The following is a 15489-nucleotide window of genomic DNA, read 5'->3' on the forward strand; positions in this document are numbered from 1 at the left end:
GTGAACACTCTTTCCATGCTGATGGAGAGGAAATCCCTTGCCAGAAGCTGTTCTATTGAGCACAGTCTCCTCACCTGTCCATGAAGAGTTGTATATACCATCACAATAGCAGAAGTTTTTTGCTCTGCTGTACACCTTACCTTGTTGGCTTACTTAAAGAAATGTGATTCTCCTTTAAAGAAAACAAATGATCTTTAATACAGCACAGTGCTTAGAAAAATGTTGCATTTCATTACTGCTTAATGAATTTATCTGGTATTAAAATAAAGCCCATCTTGTCATTCCAATGAATGCTCCTGCTCTACTGAGTAAAGTACTAGCTACTCATTTTCTCTTCAAAAGAGTAACTAATTTTAATAACAGACCATGTATTTCTTGCTATTAAATCAATAACTTAAACTAATGGCAACAGGCAGATGGGGTGGTGAGGGAGACAGATGTGTTTTGTTTTATTGACTCTGAATAAGGCATTACCAAAAACATGGACATCAAGACGAGGTTTTGAAACAGATGGACTATTAAAGGTGTTCTACATGATCAAAAGCAGCTGCTGCAAAGAACAGTCCCATGTGCTGCTGTGGTACATATAGCAGGATTGTAATCTATGTAAGACAACTTCACAAGGACTTCTCTGCTGAGGCAAGGACATAGCAAATGGGCAAAGGAAGGGAACAAAATACACTACACGTACATCATGGCACTTGCATAATCAGACATTTCCAAGTTGCTCTAAAACATGTATGCAGACCTGAGAAAAGATCTGAAAAAAGAGCTACCCTGGCCTCTTGATAGCTCAATGTCAATGCAAAACTGAGCTTAAAACAAGACATAGTCCAAAGTTCTTAACTCCATAGTGTCTGTTTCTGTTATAGTTAGGGTAAAATACAATTAAACTGGAGGGAATATGCAGAATGCTGTTTTTCTTCTTGAGCAACAGAAATACTATGCCTAAGCAAATACTGACTAATACACATTAGCATGGCATTTCATACCACCAGAAAATATAGATCAGTGGCTGCATCTTCATTTCTCAATAACTCACGATCCCACTAATCTTATTGCCAAACTTCTTTAGTGTTTGGCTGTTTGCGCAGCTTTGCTAGTCCTGTGCAGCACCTACAGGTGACATTGCAATCGGAGGGCAAGCAGTGCCAGCATGCCCTAAAATGTGCCTTGCTCACAAAATCCTGTAGTGAGCAATCAGGAATCCTTTCCATCTGCAGTCCTGACGGACACTGTAAAAAGGATCCCACCAATCTAATAAAAGAGAGCAGCAATTCCGCCTGCTACTCTTAATAAAAATCAACCCTTTCCTAACTTCTCTGCCATGACTGCTTAGATCCTCTGTTGAAACAAACCAGTATTTTGACTAAAAAATGGCTATGCACAATAGCATCACATAAAAGCGTCAAGAAATGGTCACAACTGCTACTGCGGGGAGAAAAAAAAAGTATTCTAAAGAAGCTTTATGTCATTTGGAAATGTAACACTTTTATGGATGTGAGTGCAACCCAGTAGTTGTAGATGAGGAATCAAAAGTAAAAAGATGTTTATGCAGCAGGTTCTGCATGTTCTGCATTTGTATCTTTGCTCTGAATATATATCAAAATTAACTCTGAAACTAACTCAGAATAACAATAAATCTTTTCCTTATCATTCTGTGTTGATATCTGCAACTAAACTGTATTACATATGTCCTGTATTAAATTCACATATACAATTACCCATGGACATCAGTAGGAAAACCATGTAGAAACTGAGCACAAAATAGAGGTCAAAGACCTCTGCGGTGTGAGGCACATTAAAAAGATGCAAACATATGCTAAATATTTACATTAGAATAAATTTTAAAATCTTGATTTGTTATCTAGAAATGTCAAAAACACCTATGCAAGGTGATTTTTTACAACTAGATTGGCAAGCATTACATATGCAATCTTGCCAGCCCAAAGAATTTAATTATTGACAATATGCATCAAAATATTATGAGGTTTAATTCTTGAGAGTTAAATGATAACAAGTTCATTCTTTTTTGTTCTTTCAGGTTTTGAGCCATATGGACAAAATCTGCCTGGCACTATAATCAGTTCTCATATAAAACATCACAAATAGCTCAGATACACAAGCACTTATAGATGCAAGGCAGAGGGAAAATCTGGGAATATGTTTACAAAGTCCTAGTGCTTTTTACAGAGGCTGAGCTGAGTCGGGTATCTGCTGACTTCCTTCCTTCCACAGCCAGGACGGGGACCCCAGAATGGGAACTGCACTTGAAATCCTCATGAGTTGTGCAGAGGTTGTTTATGCCTTCCCTAAGGTATCTCATTGTATGTTTTCATTCTCTGCTCCCCACCTACGAAGATTAGACTTCAAAAAGGTCTTTTTAAAGCTTTCATTTTAGTACAATTGTTTGAATGCTGGAGTTTAACAGAAAGTGGACAGTACCATAAGACACTATAAAAGCTACGAGAGCTGACAACACTGTACGTGCAAAGAGTGTTGACATGCACAAACAACCTTTGCGATCAAGCCTATTTGCCAGCACATAAGATGATGTATAAAAAATAGGCTGTCAGCTAGTTGTACGCATTTTAACTGACCGTTACTCTCTTCTTTTTTTTAAAAAATGAGTTCTTGCTTCAGATACCAAGTACATGCAAGAATTCCAGGCTGGAAGGATATACCTCCATCCACTCATATCACTGTGAAATCCCTGCATTTCTTGGGAACAATACCAACCAATAGAGAGCAGAGTAGCCAAGGCTGTTCTTGGCAACCAAACCACATGTCAGAAACAGAGATAATTCCAACTGTTGGAGAACTTGCCAGGAAAAAAATCAGGCCACAGTAAAAGGACACAATCTGCCATTTGAATTTCTGACCTCTGTGAAAGTGAATAGAGGGATTTTGCAAAATACCACCTCAGTGAGAGAGCACAGGCTCTGCAAATCTTGGTTTTGATTAATCAGGTAACATTTCATACTACAGGAAAGTTTGCCCTTGATAAAAACAAACTAAAACCGAGGCAATAGGAAAAAACATTCAGAACGATGTTTGATATGAACTAGCTGTACATTTAGAAAGCAAATGAATGAATTTATAAGTCCTTCAAAAATTTGTGCAGGTCAATATTCTTCACTTTTAAATTTCTTTATAAAATGTAACAGAATAAGTGGTGGACATCCGTGCTTTGTCCATGTTCACATTCTAGCCTTTCAACAACTGTATTGTATGTCAATTTGTTGGAAATTCTATTTTAACGTAACCACAAAATCCAACTTAGCAGGTGTAGCTAAATAAAATGCTACACAAGTCCTAAGTGGTTTAACAGAAGAATGTCACTTACTCTTTTAAAGAACGTTCAATCTTCTTCTGAGTCTTGCATTTTAGGTTTTGAAAATAAAATCTTTGTTTGGTCTGAAGAAGAGGTACAACTTCTCCTCCATGTCAATGTCCATGTTCTATAATATGTATCATACTCTCTGAACTGACATAAGACTTCTTTTCTCAGTGATGACAAAGATTAATTGTAGGAAAAATTTACAATGAATTTTTAGATTTGAAGAAATTAAAATGGATTATAATACTCCTTTCAATTATGTTTAGGCAGACATAAAGGACACTACAAAATAGACCACTGTTTATGTTCCAAGTAGGCAACCTACTCAGTACCTCTTGGGAGGACCCATTTACCCAACCATGAGAGTTTATGAGAGATTACAGCTGAAGAAATGTTCAATATCTTGCAGTATTACATTTTGAAAAAGGATTTTGCTCTAGATAGCATCTGATATTCTGATTCAAGCTTTCCATTGCTACAAATGTGTTTTTTAAGTAGTTTCTGCAGTGGGGTTAGAGGAACTCTTTCTTCACTACCCCTTTCTCCCACACATGATTCTGTACTGGCACACAGCATGGTAGAAATATAAGTGTCAAAGCAACATCCCAATATTCTCATGAGGTAGCATCTGCCACATTTAAGACTGTTTTGTGCTAGACTTATCAAATTGAATTATTGAGAAAAGGAAACTTTCCAACTTGAGATATAGTTTTCCAAATGTACTTCTATCATGATTAAAACTACACTGATAATGTATATATTTAAATATACATAGAATCAGCACATCATAACACCTTTGCAACTGTCAAATAACAGTCCAGGTATAAAAGATGACTCTCCCATTAAAAAAAAAAAAAGCTGATAAGGTGTAAAAGCATTTGGCAAGACACAGTTAGGAATAACTATGAAAGAAAACATGTAAATATGCACTCCATATTCAACATTTCTTAAGTAAGCCATTATGATCTGTCATACTGTTAACTTACTGACACTAGTTTACTGGTAGATTTTTGAATCATGCCTTTCAATTCCTAATATTCAAGTATGGACAAACATGCACTGAAATATTGACATAATTTGATTCCACTCAACATACATTTTCAGCACCTGAGGCAGTACGTTAGAAACACATCCACTGAGACATTCCAAACTATATTAGAAACATCAAAACAAAAACTACTCCCTTCAATACCTCTATCACACATATGCACCTTACCAGCAGTGAGAGTTAGATCAGGGAATTCTGTGTTAGAATTTCTTAGTCTAACCTTACCTAGACCTACAGAGAATACGATCCCACACTTTCAAAGAAACAAACTGATGCCTAAATCATAAGCAATAAACACAGAGATAGACGAAGGAGAACACAGTCTTTGCCAGAGTAGAGGTTTTTCTGCAAATATAACACAGGAGGGTGAAAAAAGCTTGCTTTCTATTACAGTATCCTAAGTATAACAGAGCTCAAGTGCAGTATAAATGTGAATCCTTCCCTTATCCAGAGCTCAAAATTTAGAGCAGTCTGATTGGATATTTACCACTTCTGGGATATGGCAAGCAAGCAAACAGATGCAGATATTTTATAAAAGGTTCAAAAATAATGAACTCTTTATTGTAGGTAGCACAGAAATGTACATACCAGTATTTGAACATCAATCACCTTTTCCCCAGTCTCTATCTCTTAATTCTTTTTTCCTGCCAAAGCAGAATGAATCAGGACTCAGTAAAGCACAGCTGTACAGAATAAGAATGATCTATAAGATAAAGACAGTTCATGAAAATCAAAACAAGTTTACAAATTGAGCACAGACGAGTTTTTTTGAGTCCCCAGGGGGGAAAGGAGAGAAAAAAGAAAGAAGTCATCATGCCTCAAAATAGATTAAAAATGGATGAGGAGCAGATGGTAAAAAGTGATCATCTGTAAAAGAAATGTAGACATTCCCTAACATATCTTAAAAGTCTCCTTCTGGCCAATGCTGTGGTCACCTTTAACCTCGCACCGTGGCCAGGACATCTGAGGTTTTACACTTGTTTAGCATTATATCCATCTTATGTTTTTCCCAGCTGACAAAACATCTAACAGTCACAGTTGGGCTCTGTAATTTCCAAAGAGAGATTTGAAAGCTGACTCATCTAGCATTTAACTGCTTCTGTACTTCCTTTTACTTAATTATTTACTTCCTTTTACGACAAAAGTATATTGCAGTGAAGTCAGGACTTTTTTACAGCACTGTGTCATGAGCAAAACTCTATCATATTCTTCTTCTTGTGCTAGGCTCATTGCTGTCATACAGACCTTCCAAAAGCACATGAAGAAATGTGACCACCCTCAACTGTGGCTCCATCTCTCCTGTTCCACACTGAAAGAAGCATAAGCAGTGATTTATGTTTATACATACATTTTACATGAAAGCAAATAAGCTCAAATTACAGGTCAGCACTTGCAGAGAAGGTTTATGATTCTTCATTCCTCTGAGAGATCATTTCTCAGTCCTACACTGCAGACAAAGAGACACTGGGACTGACTCTGCTTCATCCCAGAAATGGGATCACTGGGGTGTACAGAGAAGCTCCTGACCTCCTAGCATGGTGCTACTGAAAAACAGCTCTACAGATTCTAGATTCAGACTAAAAAGACTAGAAGACACCAAATGTACCTGGCCACATGGAGGGCAAGAGCTCAGCACCCTCCACTGTGCTCTGCTACATTTCCAGACACTCCTGAAAGCCCTAACTTTTGAGGGGATACTTTATTCTTGAAAACTAAAATCAGTCATCATCAAAAATGTTACCATTGGCTCAGAAAAACAGAGCAGTAGTTTTTCACTGCAGGCACAGAAATTCCCTAACCACAGGAACTAGCTAAAATTGTAAATGTCTTTTTCTCCTCATATTTATTTTTTGTCAGCTAGGACAAATGAGTAATTCTTGTTTGTTATACAGTTCTGTATCTGAGTACTCCAAACATGGCAAAATGAAAAGACTTGTACATAGAAAGGAAATAAAGAGACCAGTTATATTCAAACTATGCAGCATATCACCGCTGCATGAATATTCAGTTCATCCTTTCTAAAGCTCTTATTCAATATTTATTTAGGCAAAGCTCCCATTGATTTCCCTAGGAGCTTTAGCTGAATAAAGACATTGAGATCCAGTGGTGCTTTTCATTGATTTTTAAAAAAATCTTAGTCATTTAAGATTGTCTTTTTTTTGAAAAAAAGAATGGTAAGTAAGTCTCACCATGATTTCAAACCATTGCCAACCAGACTGCTGGTCAGGAAAAGAAGTTACTGGAAGACCTAGAGTTTGCTGGTTTGGAGTATAAAACAGCTCCTATCCAGTATAACAGCCAGACTATAACCATCATTAGGTGCTGGACACAGAGAAGGCTTTAAAGTATCCATAAAACTACCAAGATACCTAGTATCTAATATCTCTTATCTGTTTTATCACTCCTTTATAAAAAGAAATGCTGTAGCATTCTGCTGACTGTGTTTACAATACAGCCATTTTTCACTCTTTGCTTTCTTTAGAAGGAAAAAAATATATATTTTTTTGGCAGGCTTGGGGTTAAAATGGAGCTTTAAATCATGGCTTGTTGAAGGGGTGGAAAGGTCAGACAATGTTTCAGGTGGGCCAAATGGGTAATTCCAGCTAATTTAAGACAATGGGAGGAGCCTGATTTCACTCTGTCTATAACAGCATTGTGTATGCTGAAAATATCAGTATACTTCATCCTTTCATGAGCAAAGGATACTTTCACTGCTATGAAATTTCCAGCTTCCCCCATTTAGTCCCTATATTTAGTCTAGGACCAGCAAGAGCAGAGCAGCCTTAACTCTTAGGTTATTAAGGAGAGCATGCTTGCAGAGACAGTCAAGAGAGTCTGGGGAATTCAACCCTGAGCACCAATGTGTTGGATGTAACCACAGTATTCCTCTACAACAAAATCAGTATGTAATGGTGTATTTTTTTTTTTTATAACATGTATTTACAGTAGAATATTTTGGTGGAATTGGAATTCATTTCATGTATCTTTTGATGTCTACCATCTATACAGCTGCAGCTGACCTAGTCATCTAGATTCCCAGCCCTAATCACTAATGAGAAATAGGCAGTCCTACAGTGCCCATTATAAATCAAATCAGCTTTACAAATATACATATATTTATATATATAGAAATATATATATTAGCTTTATAAATATATATATTTATACATATATAAGTTTTTATATAAATTTATAAATCAACTGACTTATACTAGATAACTAACTTTGCATGAGATAAACTACTTTTTCCTTCAAGAACAGCTTTTTTTTTTTTTCCATTGACTAAAAGGGAGTCAACTAGCTCAGAAGGAGTCATCCAAGTTTTGGATTTTTAAATTTGGACAGATGAATCCCAACTTTTGTGCCTCTACAGAAACCCTCAGAATCATCATATAGCTTAAAAGTAAGGCATCTTTGCTAATTAATGAAGCAGCGAAAATTCAGAAAAAACAAAATCTCCCTTCTGCTGCTCCTATTAGTTCCAAATGAAACTGTCTTCCAGTTACTTATTAGCATCTTCTTATTAGTATTACATAACAAGAAACATCACAAGAGCTTTATCATGATGCATTACCTTGAGAAAAAAAGTTTCTCCTCTCCTTTCCTCAATATTTTCAGATAATTACAGAATGTCCATGCTGAGTGTATCTAATCAAATGTAGTAGAGGATACTGACACATAGCATAAAGCTGCAGGTGAATTACCTGAACTGACTCAGGCTCCCCATGTGGAACTCAGCCTACTTACAGCATCGATTTTATGTTGTGAGTTCCCCTCTGAAGGTCCTTTCCTCTAGACCTACTCTAATAGTCACCTATTTCATGTGCTCTCCTAGTGTGGTGCTTTGCTAAGTTATTTGGTATCTGAGTAACGGTATTTGTTGCATCCTGTTTAAACCACATATTTTCTGAGATTTCAGTTTTTTTGTTTAGAATTTTCCTTAGATGTATGTTTTCACAGTAACCCTGAAAAAGTCAACCAACTGAAGTTCAACCCAAGCAAATAGCATAATTATTCCTCCTGCAACTGGGAAATTTTCATGGTAAATTTTTAATATAATAGAAAAAAGACCTTTATGTTTTTAGAAAGAACTTGTCTTTTGGAAAACTTTTCTTATTTGGATTTAAGGGTGGACTGATAAAAGCCTGAAAAAGAGTAGTATCTATTTCAGCTGCTGGCTGAATAAAGAATGATATTAAGTAATAAGAATAAATTCAAATATCCCAACGTGGTGTTTCTAATCTAATTTTCCCTCAAGACCACATATGTAAATATGCTAATTGCTAAAAGATTGTTATAGAAACAAACAGACACTCTACCAGCAAGGAACAAGCAATAGCTTATTCTTGAGCACTACCAAGTAATGAGACATACTTAATAATCTATCCGATACCCAGCTGGAGAGATTTTTCTAACCACATTTTTTCCTCTATCCTTTGTGATTTAAAACCCTAGAGGTAGTTTTCTTCAGTAGTCTATTAAGTAGGTATAGTATTTAAATAATAATTCTGTAGTTACTAATTTAAATCTACTTAAAATCTCAGAAGTTTCCAGGCTTTCAATCACTTTTCAAATTATTGCACAGAAAATACTCATTAAAAAGAATATAAAAAGTACCAATTTTACCTCCCAGTCCACACCACATTTTCCTAAAACTAAAAAATAGCACAAGCATTTTTAATAAACAGTAAAAACTGTCTTCTGAAAAACAAAACAATTGGACCAATACTCCTCTTCATTTCATAAATATTAGTCAGGGTGAGTGGTACCAGTTTCAATTGGTGGGAGGAGAATTATAGAGTCTTCCTTTAAAAAACATTAGTCTGTAATGCTATATGTGTACATACATAAAACACTAACACACAATATATAAGTAAGTATGAGTAAATACATACAAAACCCCTGCAGAATTAAAATTTCTATTAACCAGGTTTGGTTAAACCCTAGTGTGATGTTGCATTTTTTTTTCCCACAAAAAATAAAGCAAAACTGTTTTCATCATGATAGCGTATTGTATCTCCTATAAATTGCATATTTTCAAGTGAAGAGAGGTAACTTTTGTCACTATGACACTTATGTAATACATGGCAATATACTGAAACACACAGATGTCTTTTTCATCTTTAAACTAAAGTCATGTGCAGGCCCTAACTGTCAAGGTTACAAATTATAAATTATACACATGTTAAACGTATTTTACACTCAAGAATTATCAAATTAACCTACCAAAACAGCAGAACAAACAATTTTATCACTACTATTTTTGTTTTCCATCCCTCTTTATAACATTATTGAAAACCGAGAAGTGACCTAAGAAGAGGAAAATTTAACTCTGCACTTCAGAAACCTCTTAAATAAATTTAATGTGTACATGTGGATGCACCTACACACATGACGGATTTTAAATGCTGATATTTCTTTTATCATGTAAGCCCACGAATTGCTCAGTTCGTTCCAGGACACAGAGCACTCTGAATCAGAGAGTGTTTGGTCTCATTTCCCCCACCTCTCCTAGTGCCTTCGCTGTTGAGAGCAACTAAAAACAATGAATGCAAATACAAAAGTGCTGAGAAGCAAGTCTGACTTACCCAGAGAATAGATATCTAGTTCTGTGAGATACTCTGCAGTAAACCTGTGAGGGACAACGAAAGCAGAGGGTCTCTTTTTTGAGAAAAGAAAGTCAGTATTTGAAAGATGTGTAACTTCTTCACCATTCCAGCGTTCTTTGATTTGCTTGTTTGGGGCAGGAGAGGCGAGAGAGAGATTTGCCTTGTTTCTCCCAACTGAAGTTTTTAGAAGCTGCTGTTAAGTTTTGGCTGCTAAAGTTCTTACAGAAAATGAATTAGAAGGCAGAATACTGGCAAATATATTGTATAAGAGATATGAATATATGACATATTACAAGTCATATTATGTGTGCTTTCTACTGTTGAACCATTCAGATAAAATACTAAACAAACATTGTACTTTATATATAGTCATACAAGTACACATTATTTTGTGAGATACGTGTAACCGGATAAGACAAGTTAAAGTTGGTCTTTCATATTGATCCATATGGATATACGTTTACACCTACTTATCCTGTAAGAAAGTGAAAGGTCATGACTGCAGTATCATTAAGATCTGAGTAAGTTAGTGATGGTTTTGTAACTCCTGACTGGCAAACGGTACTTGAACTAAAACACAGTGAATCCTAACACACAATGCAAATGTTATCACTGGTATGCATAACATACCTTACTCATAATCTACCACATTTTCCTGATATAGTTGACTCTATCCTACTTTGAGAATGTTACTACTTGCTTGTCACTATCCATCAATCTGATATCCATCAAAATAACCAAATCTGCTCTGCCCATTCTGCTGACTGAGTCCAGGGACAAATACACTTAAGGGAATTTGTAAAGCGAGAGCAATGGGATGCAAACTGTGGATTATACTCAGTGTAACTGACCCAAGGCCTTCATGTGAATTCTTGACCTTGAAAGACTGAAATAAATTTGCATCCATTGGTATTGGTTTGGATGTGCTGTTAATACAAGCTTTTGACATTACTGTACTAAAAACGTGCAAAATATACTAGAGAGGGCTGTAATATTTTATTAATGTAAATAATTGCCCAGAGATAGCCTCATCTCTGATGGGGCTTAGAAGGAATATAGATAATAATAAACACAAGACAAATATTAATGAGACTAAACAAAATTTAAGGACATTTCTATTTTCTCCACTCCTACACTTCACATCAGCCACAAACTAACATTAAAAGAACTACATTTTAATAGAAATTTTTCATGAGAAACAACATTTTATTATATTTTAAATGCAATTTATGAAGTTGTCAAATAAGAAGAGTCTACAAATCTCTTCTGTATTGATGATTAATATCAGAATGAAATTCTAAAACATTTTCCAAAATGAAGTTACAATAGTAAGTAATCTTTTCCCTGGGAATATTACTTGTACGATGACTTGCATCTGATAATATAATCAAGGTATGTGATCATTGAATTCTTTATATGAAAAGTCTCAGTATCATTAACGTTCATTCTCCGTCAGCTTCAGAAGAGGTCTTCTGCTATAGCATTAACAATAAATCCCAGAGATATAAAAATAATAATAATAATAAGCATTTCTGGGTTTATAGAGATTAGAATCATTGTGGCACAAATACGAAAATCTAAATTGAGAAAATAAAAGCTTCTGTAAAAACGGAAAGCTTTACAAAGAGAAATAGGTATAAAGAGGTGAGAATTTATATGAAAAGTCCCTAATTTGCTGCTTTTACTTCCATTCACTGCCAAAATTAGCCTTAATAATTTTTAGTCACAGTTGCGTTAAAGTGTGTAGGGGGTTTAATTTTGTTTTGTGCAACACTTCAGTTTTGCAGAGTTTCAGAGAAAGGACTGCACCTCTTAGAGTGCCAATTTCTGGCAAGTTCTCAAAGGCTGATTTAGTGACTTGCTGATTTACAGTGGTAGAGCCAGCTCCCAGTAAAATAAAACTCTCTGCTAGCCCCAATGAAAAAAGCTTTATGGGAGTACTTGCTTTGATCCTTCTTTTAAAACTCACATTTGACCTCATATACTTTCTCACTCTTGGCCATGTATTTCAAATGTCTTTCAGCTGCTTTGGAAGTGTAATTCCTTGGGAGGAAGAAAGCATAAGAAACAGTTAACATGAAGCAGCACTGCAACAGAACTTTTAAAAGATTTGGGTTTCCAGCAGCAATCATTACCTCTCTTGGTAGGAAACATCAGTGTTATTTTTCAGAAAAAAAAAAAAAAAAACAGAAATAAACTTTCATAATCAAGATGATAGGGCTTGTCATCTTCAGATAACTTAGGAACTTCACAGTCTTTTTACTCAAAGGAGGAATACTGCAGATCCTTTAAGACAGAAATAATTCTAAACATATCAATCTTTGATCCAAAAAATTTTCTTTAGAGAAATGTTAGTAAGATTAGCATTGACACTTCAAGGTGAAATGTAAAGGTCTTTACTTCGGTGTTTTCTTACTGGGAGTTGGTCTGAGTAAAGGCAAAGCAAAACTGAAGTCTTCAGCATTTGGTATTAAAAAAGAATCATAAAATTAAGAAGAAGCAAGGTGGATTACTTTAGAAGAAGAATAAAAATACTTTATTTTCTTTGATGATTGACAGCCTACTCTACAATCTAGCCATCAAAATCCGCACAAGGAAACTTAACTTTACCTGTTCTTGCAGAAGTATTGAATACATTAATGCCAATAGTAGGACCATCTACTGAAAAGTATTTCAATTCCTGGTAAACTTCTCAAGAAGAAAGACATAAAGTAAGTTAAAGTGGGTATATAATGGCTGCTACATGTATCTGCTGTAATCAGTAATTACGGCAAACCATTCCTTTTGAGGTCATTTTATGAAACTGAACGCAGTAGCCAAATTCATAGCTTGAGACTCGAGATGGAAATTGTCACTTTAAAAACACACTAACTCTCCCACCCAAATGTCCCCATCTAAAAAGAAAAAAAGGAGAGAGTATTTTTCTAGATTAGATATTAAAAAGGAGAAATGTGCACTAGATGAGTCAAACTCATCTAATTCAGATGTTAACACTCACTCCTTAATTTAAATGTCCCCACATTTAAATGTCCTTTAATTTACTCTCCCCACAATCAGTTTCCTAGTCTGTAACGTGAGAAGAATACTTATTCCTCAATTTGGATAGATGTTTTGAAATAGGAGTTAGGATTTATTCATAAATAAAAATATATAAATTTATAAATGCTGACTTAAATATGAAAAAGAAATCTATTAATTCAAGTCATCCATTTGATACTGTAATTAAGCTTGGCTTGCTTTTGAGAAGTATTTGAGAAAAACAGCAGTAATTGTATTTCATATCTGATTTGTTTTATCCTTCATAATTCTGTATTGGAAAGAGGCTTGATTCTTTTCCTCAAACCTTGTTTCCTAAATTGCAAGAGTGACCTCTAGTGCTTTATTGCTTTGTTGTGTGCCACAAGTCTTTTTTGCAGTGGTTTTAATATGCCTTCCTATAAGTGACTGATTTAGTTTTGTGCATAGTGCCAAATGCTATTAATGTGCAATTCAATTATCATGGTCTTGTGAAAATGGATGTATTCATAAACTGCACAATGCAGAATGATGAAGAGAATTAAAGCTGAGGCTGGATTGCAGCAGGGTGTTTTACAAGAGGAACTTAGTATTCATGTTTAGGGCTACTCTATGCACTTGAGTATCAAATGAGATATCATTACTGAATGACAGCACAAGATCATTTTGGTGCTGCAATGTGAATGGCTGGCTCATGGGAGCATGTTTAGTTTACAAACCATCCATATGCAAAACCCTAGGCTATAGATCCACCCAGCACTTCAAACTTCTCTGTCATTGCTCAAATCTTTCCAAGGAGCTAGCCCCTGCTGCCAGGCTCTAAGGTTATTCCTGACCATTCCCACTCGCTCTGTCGTTCACTTTCTTCCCAAACAGGCACTGTTTCTGCCCTCCCTGTTCCTATGATGCATGGCCATTGCCTTAACAGGAAGGGGAGAAAATGACGCTCAGTTCAGGTTATGAGCATCTGGCATTTAGGCAACTATTCTACTATGGGTATACAAAATGAAATCCTTCAGCTTGCTAAAGCTGAAATGGAACAAGAATACCTCAGAACAATTCTTGAATAAGAAAAACCTTGAAAATTAGTTTCCTGATAAGTTTTTTTCTAATATAAAAAAAACCCTAATACAACTCAGCACTGAAACCAGAGATTTTAGTGTGTACATCAGATTTGCCTTCTAGAGGGCATATTCTCTTAAACACAGTAATCACTATCTTTATTTTGCCATACCACCCTACTGGCTAACTATGATTTACTCATTTTTTAAAAACTTTCTGCTAGAACTGATAGCGTTCGCTTCTTTAGTCATGCATGCACATTATTTCCTAAGCAATCAATACAGAGCCCATAAAGTCTCACTCTCCACATTTTCCTGTTACATTTGTACTGCTCTTGAACTGCACAATAATGTTCATCAGAGTTATTTGAGTGCCAGCTTAATTCAGAGATGCAAATACCAACCTGCAAAATTACAAATTGCTAAAAACCAAGCTGATGCAGAACACAATAGAAATCTGCCAGTAATTTCCTTGTAAGACATAATTCCTTGGAAAATGCAGCACTTATAACACAAAACAAAAATGAAAATGAGGCTGAACATGCAATTCCTTAGTAAAATGTTGCTTTCAGATAGTCCTAGAATATAAGCTTTATAAGCAATACGCTGCACATAGACTCATAACAAAAATCTGTAGAGGGATTTTCGAACATTTTCAGCCTAGTAACTTGCTGTTATGATTTCTAAGCAGTAAGCATTTCTCTCAAGAATAATATTTATTCTAAAGGCAGATGAAATATCCCAGAAGTTTTCAAAACACTCTGGTTTGAGTTTTAAACCATATGCAATACTTACATTTATTTCCTGCCACTAGCATGTTCCAGTTATGAACAGCTATGAGAGCCAGAAGCTTCAGGAAGATTTCAGTGACAGAATCCATGTTCACATTCACTGAGGCACCCAAAAGAGACAGAGTATTAGGAAACAGCTGCTCTATACTTCAGTCCTCTAGTCTCGCCTCTTCTGCGCACTGCCTCTCTCTCCTTGCAGTGTTTCCCAGTGGCCAGACACCTCAGTCAGCTGCCCTCCGCATCTTCTCACACATGCATGCCCACCTCCAAATCTGCTTCTCCCCCTAACAACAGCAATCCCCGAAGAGCTGCAGCGAGAATCTTTCCTCCGATTTCACAGCATCACTCAGGGCTAAATTGCTAGCCTAGCCTATACGGCTCCGCTTGCTGAAGCGCCGCTCTCCTAGCGTGTCCTGGACACCCCTGGTGGTGAAAGCTAGGAAATGGGAGGCTGTGATGAAAGCCAGACAATAAGACAGAGCAGGCAGCACATGAGCACTGAGGCGCTTGCTGGGTGCTCCCGCGACCGGCTCTTTGCCATTAGCTTTTAAGACGGGGAGGGGGGAGATAACAGGAGGAATTAGCTGTGCATGCTGCTGCTCCTCGTATTTTTTGAGCGTGGTAA

At 36.1% G+C, this 15489-nt stretch overlaps 1 protein-coding gene across 1 annotated transcript in view; it reads right to left on the reverse strand.

Moving 5' to 3' along the window:
- The window catches only part of CNTNAP4 (contactin associated protein family member 4), a 238622-nt gene extending 223669 nt beyond the window's left edge, over positions 1-14953 (reverse strand). Inside the window, exon 1 of the mRNA XM_067315163.1 lies at positions 14869-14953. Within this exon, the coding sequence (XP_067171264.1) occupies positions 14869-14953 (85 nt within the window). The remainder of the gene's footprint in view (positions 1-14868) is intronic.
- Between the last annotated feature and the right edge of the window lie 536 nt (positions 14954-15489).

Source organism: Apteryx mantelli, chromosome Z (genome assembly GCF_036417845.1).
Source record: "Apteryx mantelli isolate bAptMan1 chromosome Z, bAptMan1.hap1, whole genome shotgun sequence".
In the NCBI taxonomy this organism is placed as follows: Eukaryota; Metazoa; Chordata; class Aves; order Apterygiformes; family Apterygidae; genus Apteryx; species Apteryx mantelli.